General features: G+C 37.6%; 1 protein-coding gene across 1 annotated transcript; it reads right to left on the bottom strand.

Annotated features, from left to right (window-relative positions):
* Nucleotides 1–1,362: 1,362 nt before the first annotated feature.
* LOC149189712 (amino acid permease 2-like) lies at nt 1,363–6,257 on the bottom strand. The gene is made up of 5 exons (XM_089410314.1): nt 5,858–6,257; nt 5,291–5,524; nt 5,101–5,194; nt 4,802–4,983; nt 1,363–1,424 (listed from the first exon to the last, which is right to left on the bottom strand). The coding sequence occupies exons 1-5, from the start codon at nt 6,006–6,008 to the stop codon at nt 1,363–1,365; spliced, it is 723 nt and encodes a 240-aa protein (XP_089266440.1). The 5' UTR covers nt 6,009–6,257.
* Nucleotides 6,258–8,338: the final 2,081 nt, after the last annotated feature.

Consider the following 8,338-nt stretch of genomic DNA (forward strand, 5'->3'; position numbering starts at 1 on the left):
ACGTATAGTCTCCAAATATTTCTCATTAAGAAAGTGAAAACTATATGAGTCTTTCATTAATCTAACAATAGTAGGAATGTATCCCAGTAAGTCATTCCATCGTTTTCCCAGCTATGAACACATCTGGGAATCCTCCATATCCGGAAAGTGCCAACGACCTACCAGAGACCTTTTTTGAAGGCTTGTAATTCTGTCAGCTAGAAAGACATTGTCAAGATTGCAGGCTAAGGGAGGGTGAGTGGTCTTCAAAGGGTGTTGCTTCTTCCTACGACGCGGGAATTCAACTTCGCCACCTTCTATTTCACGTGCCGCCAAGGTAGATGGAGTGATAATTGAATTTTCCAACACAGGTTGCCATCCCTCCTGGCACGTAAAGCCACCCTAGGCCTTTTTCTCCTCTATAGTGGCCCGCACTAACGCTGACGAGGCGGACACGTCAGAGAGTATCTCCATGAATGCCGTGAGAGGATCACAAAAACGTCAGCAATACGACTAACAACAGAGGCCAAAAGTGGATAGACCAAACGAGACACATAAAGCAAGGGAAGATAGAATGACGTACGCTAGCCAGATAAGGAAAGTGTTGAATAAATACGGAAGGGGATTATTTTAAAAGGAAAAACTGATAGGATCCTCGCCACCTTATGGGAAATCCTTCATGTAAGGGAAAAAGTCTTCCTGCAGGTACAAACAAACTGACGAGAAACATGTGACCATTAATTCGGAAATGTTTTGGCTGAATATGATAGTAATTGAGTTAATTCGATGGCGGATGGAAAGAACTTCGCGTGCCATACGTTCCATCTGCTACCTTCCAGCACCTTCCTCCCACCGGCTCGGTAGTCAAGAAGAACCGGAAAAGGAAAATAGCACCGGAAAGACCAGAACTTCCGGCCAACGCCGAAGAGCCGAGACCAAGAACCAGACACCGAAACTAAATGTAGCCAGTCTTCGGAGAAGATACCCTAGAAAAGACCAAGGATAACTACAGACAACCTAGTGAAAAGAACAAGAGACTTCCAGCAAATTAAAAAAAAGAAAATATTAAGAGTAATCTGGAAAACAGCAGAAACAACCATAACACTTGCACCAACAGTTACCTATTTTGCAACGAAAATCTACACAGGGACGAGAAATAATACAGAAATTTGAAAGGATCATGCATGGAAATTTAGATGAGAAAGCCTCCTTTATTATCAATTTAGAACCTTCAATGAACAAATCTATCCAAACCAAGGACATGCCTACTTTCCATAATATAAACGCTAACCAGAAGAAACACGATATCGGGAAACAACCTTTTAAGAGATTTTATACAGGATACACTGAATACTTTTAAAACATGTTACAATTCTACTTGCCTCATACTCCGCACAAAGCCCTCAGTAAAATGAGAATTGCCAGAACCAGCAAAGCCTCCAGAACTGAGTGCACATGTTACCAGAAACGGTACGGGAGCATTCGTTTCCGGAAAAAAACGCAAAGAAAACGGAACGGTACGGAAAACGCCGTTTTGTACGGTCGTTTTCGTTTTTCAATGCATGAAACCGGTTTCTCCCGAAACGAATGGTTTTTTGACACGGTGTTCTGAAAAACGTTGTTCGTTTATTTGTAACGCTTATCTCATTCCAAAGGTTGGTTTTCTAAGAAACTTTGCTCTGGTTCGTTTTGTAGATAGTTTTTAGGGGCGGTTTCATGGTCTGTCGTAGTTAGCTTAAAATTTCTTTAACAATGTTTATTTAGGGATTTTGTTCGTTAAAATTATATTATTGGGATGTGCTGGTTATTGTTATGTTTTTTTAATGTTTTAATTATTTTTTCTTAATTTTCATGTTGGTTTTATTTAAAAGTGTATTTAGTGTAGAGTTTCTTATATAGTTTTAGTGTATTTATATTTAAAAATTATCTCTTTATACAAAACTATAAATTTAAATGCACACGGTTATATTATATATTATTTTTATTATTATAAAGATTAATTATTATTATAATGGATTAACAATAAAGTTTTGAAAGTTTGATGGTAAATTTTTTTAGGTTTTGTCTAGTTGTAGCGTTTATGGTTTTCAACCCTTTCTTTTTTTCTATGCAAAATGTCAGTGGAGGGAGCAACACTTCTTCCTATAGCAACAATGTAAACTTTGAAACGGGAACTATAAACTCAAAACGGGAACTCTGGCCAAAAAACCCAAAAAAAACATCAAAAACAGTGCTAAAAACGAAAAGTGTGTATGCTGGAACAATGTTTTTTTTTTAGGTGTCAATTTTGAACGTGTTCTAAAAATGGCAGTGACTACGAAATTTACTACGAAATTTTCGTGCAAAATATAGCTTCAAAATGAAAGTGTTGATACTAGAATAATGATTTTTTTTTTTATGGTCAATTTTCAAACTTTTTAAAAAATGCTAATAAAACCAATTTTTTATGTCTCAAACAAAGTTAAATTTTAAAGAAAAAACACATTAATGTTTCTGGTAGAATATCATTTTTCTTTCCTAAGTATAAATTTAACATGTTTTCAACCACAACATGCTAGATACAAAAGAAATTGAAATTTTTTCAACTATAAAACTAAAAAAACATGACATTATGAACAAATTATATCACTGAATGAATTCAAAAGTCTTTATTTGTATACTGAATAAAACAGACATTATATCTCTAATTTGATATTGCATTGTAGATATTTAAACAATAAAATTTATCATACTTAAGACATAATCCAACAACATAAAAATGCTTCATAACTTCTCATTTAACAAAATATGGAAAACATTAATTTTATTTGAAGATACGATGCATACATCAGTTATATAAACTGTCTTAAACAATTATTCAAACTCAATCACCCAATAACCGTGGGTAGGCCGTCGTCGTGCCCCCTTCCCCCAACCCATTACCGATCTTTCCCATTCACCCATGCCCTCTTCCCCCTTCTGCCCTACCCATGTGCCAGCCCTTGCTACCCTCAACTCACCCACCCATGCACCATTTCCCCAACTCTTCCTTCCCTACCCCACAACTCTCCTCCCCATAAGCCCACCCCCTAACTCCCATTCCCCTCCAATCTCAACTCCTGCCCCCCTTCCTTAACGCCGGCCCCATGGGCCTCGCGCCCTACCCCCCTCCACCCTACCCTTACCCTTACCTTACCCCCACCACCCACCCTTACCTTACCCCCTACCCCTCGCCACCCCCCTACCCTTACCCTGCCCCCCCCCTCCCTACCCCCTGCCCCCCTCCTACCCCCTACCCTTACCCCATAGCAACATATGTAGCTATGGAGCTCACGACCAAGTCACATAAAGAGTTTTTTTTTGCGGTTTTGATATTCTACATTGTTCATTTTCTTTGCTCTGCCACAAATGATTTATATTTTTAAAAAATCACTAATATATCATTTTGGGTATTTACAGTCATTACTCTCCACGATCATGGCATTGAGAACATTTTTAGAAATTTCTTCTTAGTTTTGGCATAGGTTTTTTTTTTTTCTTTTAAGATTTTACTCTCATCCAATACTAACTTGCATATCCTTTGGCATTGGTAGCTCTGGAAAAGGAGAGCTCCTATTCTCTTTCTCGGGTATATATATACATCTGATTTCTTAAGTATTTTTGTTTAATGTTACTTAGATTTTAAATTTGTACAATCATATTCCAAGCTTCTAACCCTCGTCTCTACATTCTTCACTATAGTTATATCATTCAAGAAAAAGGGTTTATTTGGTCATTCCGATGCAGGGCATCCCACATGCTCTAGATTTAATTTGACTTCCTATTCTATAATACTCAAAATTGCTTGAAGTTGACATGACGTCTAACTTATGAATTGAATTTGTTATTTGTAACCTAAGCCAAGGTTTCTTTCTTTTGCTATATTCTAATCCTACATGGGTTTACCATGTATATCATATCATTTATTTTGGCAATTCACCTATATGAAGTTTATTGTATTATTTGTTCACTTCATCATCGCTTTTGTTATAATTAGGAGATTTATATACATAAAATAGACCAAGAATGTGTATGTATACTTTCGATAAAATAAAATCATTCCCTCTTCGCTTTGGGTGAGGTTACTCCTTCATGATTGTTTGTAGAAACACGACTTGTAAATCATTTCAAAATTTTATATGTGCCATGCTATTTGTTTATATGATTACTTCGGTCGGAATCCCTAACTCTAAATTGATAATTATTAATTATCTATGATACTTTTACATCATCTTGTATTCAGGACCCTGAAGCATTTATGTAATTATCTTTGTATGCTTCACTTTAATAACACTATTATAATACAGTAAAATAAGGATTTACAACACTTTGGGACATTTTTCATGAAATAATAATATTCCTAGAATTTAATAGGCTACTATAGTCATATGATTTATTAATATTTATTAATTTTGCTTTCCCCTACTTCTAGAACCTTATTTAAATTCTGATTACACAATCTTGTATAGTGATTCACGGATACAATTACTTTCGTATGCTAAGTCAGAAACTGTATGACTTGATTTATTAATATTTATTAATTTTGCTTTCCCCTACTTCTAGAACCTTATTTAAATTCTGATTACACAATCTTGTATAGTGATTCACGGATACAATTACTTTCGTATGCTAAGTCAGAAACTGTATGACTTATGGCGGGTCGATTCCGGGAATCGACCCGCCGCCGGTCGGGCGGGGCGGGGCGGCTCGGGGGTGGCGCTGCGACCGGCGGCGGGGCGGGGCGGCCCGGGGGTGGCGCTGCGCGCCCGCAGCGCCACCCCCGGGCCGCCCAGCCCCGCCCGACCGGCGGCGGGTCGATTCCCGGAATCGACCCGCCAGAAGTCATACAGTTTTATATGGTCGAAGTCGGGTATCTGAGAAAGTAGGATCTCTGCTACGCCAAAGGCTATCATATATGGATTACTGGACACGTGGCATGGGTCGTCATGTCCATTAGCGCTGAAGCAATTGGACCTCTGAATTGCGCTGTGACATAAAACCAAATAATTTAGTCCAAACTTTATGTAATTGGGGAACATAATTATCAAAATTTGGTTTGCGGTTCACTCAACGAATGATTAAGCTAAACTCGATTTAACTTACGTCATGCTGATGGATGCAGCTATTGTATAGCCGATTGCAGTTCCGAAGAGATTCGCGTACTGAGAGAAACCGCATATCCACACTTGGAAGCCATCTGACAAAGCGCGTAAAGGAACAAATCAGATTTTAAACTTTCCAAAATAACATACCCAAGTTTCAAACTTTTATTTACAGAAGCCTGTAGTCATACCTAGATTGGCTCTCACAGCATCGATATAAGTATAATTTCGCTTTCCCGTGACTGGATCCGGAGACCTGTAGCAGTCCGAAAGCAGGCAGGACGTGTAATATGTGACAAAGGAGAAGGCAAGCATAGCTGCGGGTCCAGCAATCCATCCGAGCTGAGCTGTTGCCCATGCCAATGAGAGCACTCCAGACCCTATGACTGCTGTGATAATATGCGCACTTGCTGTCCATATTGTCCCTGCAAATGCAATGCATCAAATCAAACATTAGCATAAATTTGATGGACAAATTGACCGTCACAGTTAAAGAATTTGCAAACCCGTCAAAGGTATTTCTTTAAAATTGTAAAGATGCAGGGTTGCAGGGAGGTGTTTATGGAGGTGTTTATTGCGAAGATGGATAGAGGAAGTGGGCAAACAGTCAAATAGTGAGTCTGTTTTGAAATTACAACTTTGATTTCGCTCTGCAAATTTGTTGGCGTGCCCAACGAGGCGTTAGAGCCACAGACTTGTTCACAAACAACATTTGCGGTTCAATCGTCCAAATTAAGCAAAGTTATTAGCAATAATACCTTTGCGTTTGATGCGGCCATCGTCATCAAAGTTCTTAAGATCCGAAACTTTCCTATTCTCCAGGCGATCGGCTTCTATTGAAACCTCCGCCATATTGCCTTGCAATTCTACTTGCAAGTAGAAACGGGGCGCTGCATCATTGTGGGCCATTGTAACCAACCTCTTCTACCCTCAATCAAAACTACCACAACTTCTGCAACTAAATTCTTGCCTTGTGGGCAGCTATAATCTCTGAACTCTCAGGATGTAATCTCTGAACACTCAGGACCTTTCTCAGTTCCCAAAATCTCCCAAATTGCAGCTCTCAAACGCTCAGGGAAGGCCAGGCCAGGCCAGGCCAGAGCAAAGCAGAGCACAAGTGGAAGTCTTTACTTAAGACCGGCTTGGGACTCCGCGATATTTATGGGTGAGAAGCCCGTGTGGAGTCCAATATATAACCCCAGTAATAGCTCAGGGGTTCTCAGCCGTACTTACTCTTGAGATCCCATACGCAAAGCAAATCGAATCACGACTCAAAGCTCCGACAAATCTCTTAAACAAAACTGTATGACTTCTGGTGGGTCGATTCCGGGAATCGACCCGCTGCCGGTCGCGCGGGGCGGGGCGGCCTGGGGGTGGCGCTGCGGGCGCGCAGCGCCACCCCCGGGCCGCCCCGCCCCGCCCGACCAGCGGCGGGTCGATTCCCGGAATCGACCCGCCATAAGTCATACAGTTTCTGACTTAGCATACGAAAGTAATTGTATCCGTGAATCACTATACAAGATTGTGTAATCAGAATTTAAATAAGGTTCTAGAAGTAGGGTAAAGCAAAATTAATAAATATTAATAAATCAAGTCATACAGTTTCTGACTTAGCATACGAAAGTAATTGTATCCGTGAATCACTATACAAGATTGTGTAATCAGAATTTAAATAAGGTTCTAGAAGTAGGGGAAAACAAAATTAATAAATATTAATAAATCATATGACTATAGTAGCCTATTAAATTCTAGGAATATTATTATTTCATGAAAAATGTCCCGAAGTGTTGTAAATCCTTATTTTACTGTATTATAATAGTGTTATTAAAGTGAAGCATACAAAGATAATTACATAAATGCTTCAGGGTCCTGAATACAAGATGATGTAAAAGTATCATAGATAATTAATAATTATCAATTTAGAGTTAGGGATTCCGACCGAAGTAATCATATAAACAAATAGCATGGCACATATAAAATTTTGAAATGATTTACAAGTCGTGTTTCTACAAACAATCATGAAGGAGTAACCTCACCCAAAGCGAAGAGGGAATGATTTTATTTTATCGAAAGTATACATACACATTCTTGGTCTATTTTATGTATATAAATCTCCTAATTATAACAAAAGCGACGATGAAGTGAACAAATAATACAATAAACTTCATATAGGTGAATTGCCAAAATAAATGATATGATATAAATGGCAAACCCATGTAGGATTAGAATATAGCAAAAGAAAGAAACCTTGGCTTAGGTTACAAATAACAAATTCAATTCATAAGTTAGACGTCATGTCAACTTCAAGCAATTTTGAGTATTATAGAATAGGAAGTCAAATTAAATCTAGAGCATGTGGGATGCCCTGCATCGGAATGACCAAATAAACCCTTTTTCTTGAATGATATAACTATAGTGAAGAATGTAGAGACGAGGGTTAGAAGCTTGGAATATGATTGTACAAATTTAAAATCTAAGTAACATTAAACAAAAATACTTAAGAAATCAGATGTATATATATACCCGAGAAAGAGGCCGGTCGGGCGGGGCGGGGCGGCCTGGGGGTGGATAACATTTTATATTTGAAATTTGAGAAAACACTGTTACTTTAGCATTCCTGAGTGCATTTGAAAAAATTAGGAAAAAAAGGTCATGCTCAAAAGGAATGAAAAGTTGAGCAATTCAAATTCCAAGAAATGTTTCTCAATGCTTGCATATCCATATTCTATATCTAATACATGGACCATACATGGGGATTCCTCAATCAAGGTTGAATACCATCATATTTTCTAATTATTACGATTATCACTGTTAGAGTGAAGCGGGGCTTCTAATTGTTGTTCTGACTTTTTCTAATAAATAAATAAATAAATTTGTACACATGCTTACACTGAAGGAAAAATGGCTTAGAAAAGACACAATGGAAACCTAGGTGGAACTCCAAAATAATGGAAGTACAACTGTGATTTTCGCATTGATTTTTAAGTTAATTATTATTTTTTGAAAAAAAAAATTGTTATTATTATTTTTTTGACATGAAATTCATAAAAAAAACTATTATTTGACCATTTTTAGTTAATATTTTTGTATAAAAATTGTGATTTTGACATGTTAATTCTAGCAAAAAATTATCAAAACGTTTAGTTTTTTTGTTATATTTATGTTAAAAAATGGTTATTTTTATGTCCATTGTTAAAAAATGTTGTTTTTTAGAAACAATTATTTCATGTGGATTGAAA

This window comes from Pinus tabuliformis, chromosome 3_1 (genome assembly GCF_031772625.1).
Source record: "Pinus tabuliformis cultivar Carrire ecotype Pingquan chromosome 3_1, CPIR1, whole genome shotgun sequence".
NCBI classification, from domain to species: domain Eukaryota; kingdom Viridiplantae; phylum Streptophyta; class Pinopsida; order Pinales; family Pinaceae; genus Pinus; species Pinus tabuliformis.

Excerpts from the sequence above, each read along its gene's own strand:
- LOC149189712 (XM_089410314.1), bottom strand. The coding sequence starts at position 6,008 with ATGGCCCACAATGATGCAGCGCCCCGTTTCTACTTGCAAGTAGAATTG. Across the intron at positions 5,195-5,290 it reads TGCTGTGAGAGCCAATCTAG|ATGGCTTCCAAGTGTGGATA; the intron begins GTATGACTACAG and ends GCGCTTTGTCAG. Across the intron at positions 1,425-4,801 it reads CGGGAATCGACCCGCCGCCG|TTCTGGAGGCTTTGCTGGTT; the intron begins GTCGGGCGGGGC and ends ATGTGCACTCAG.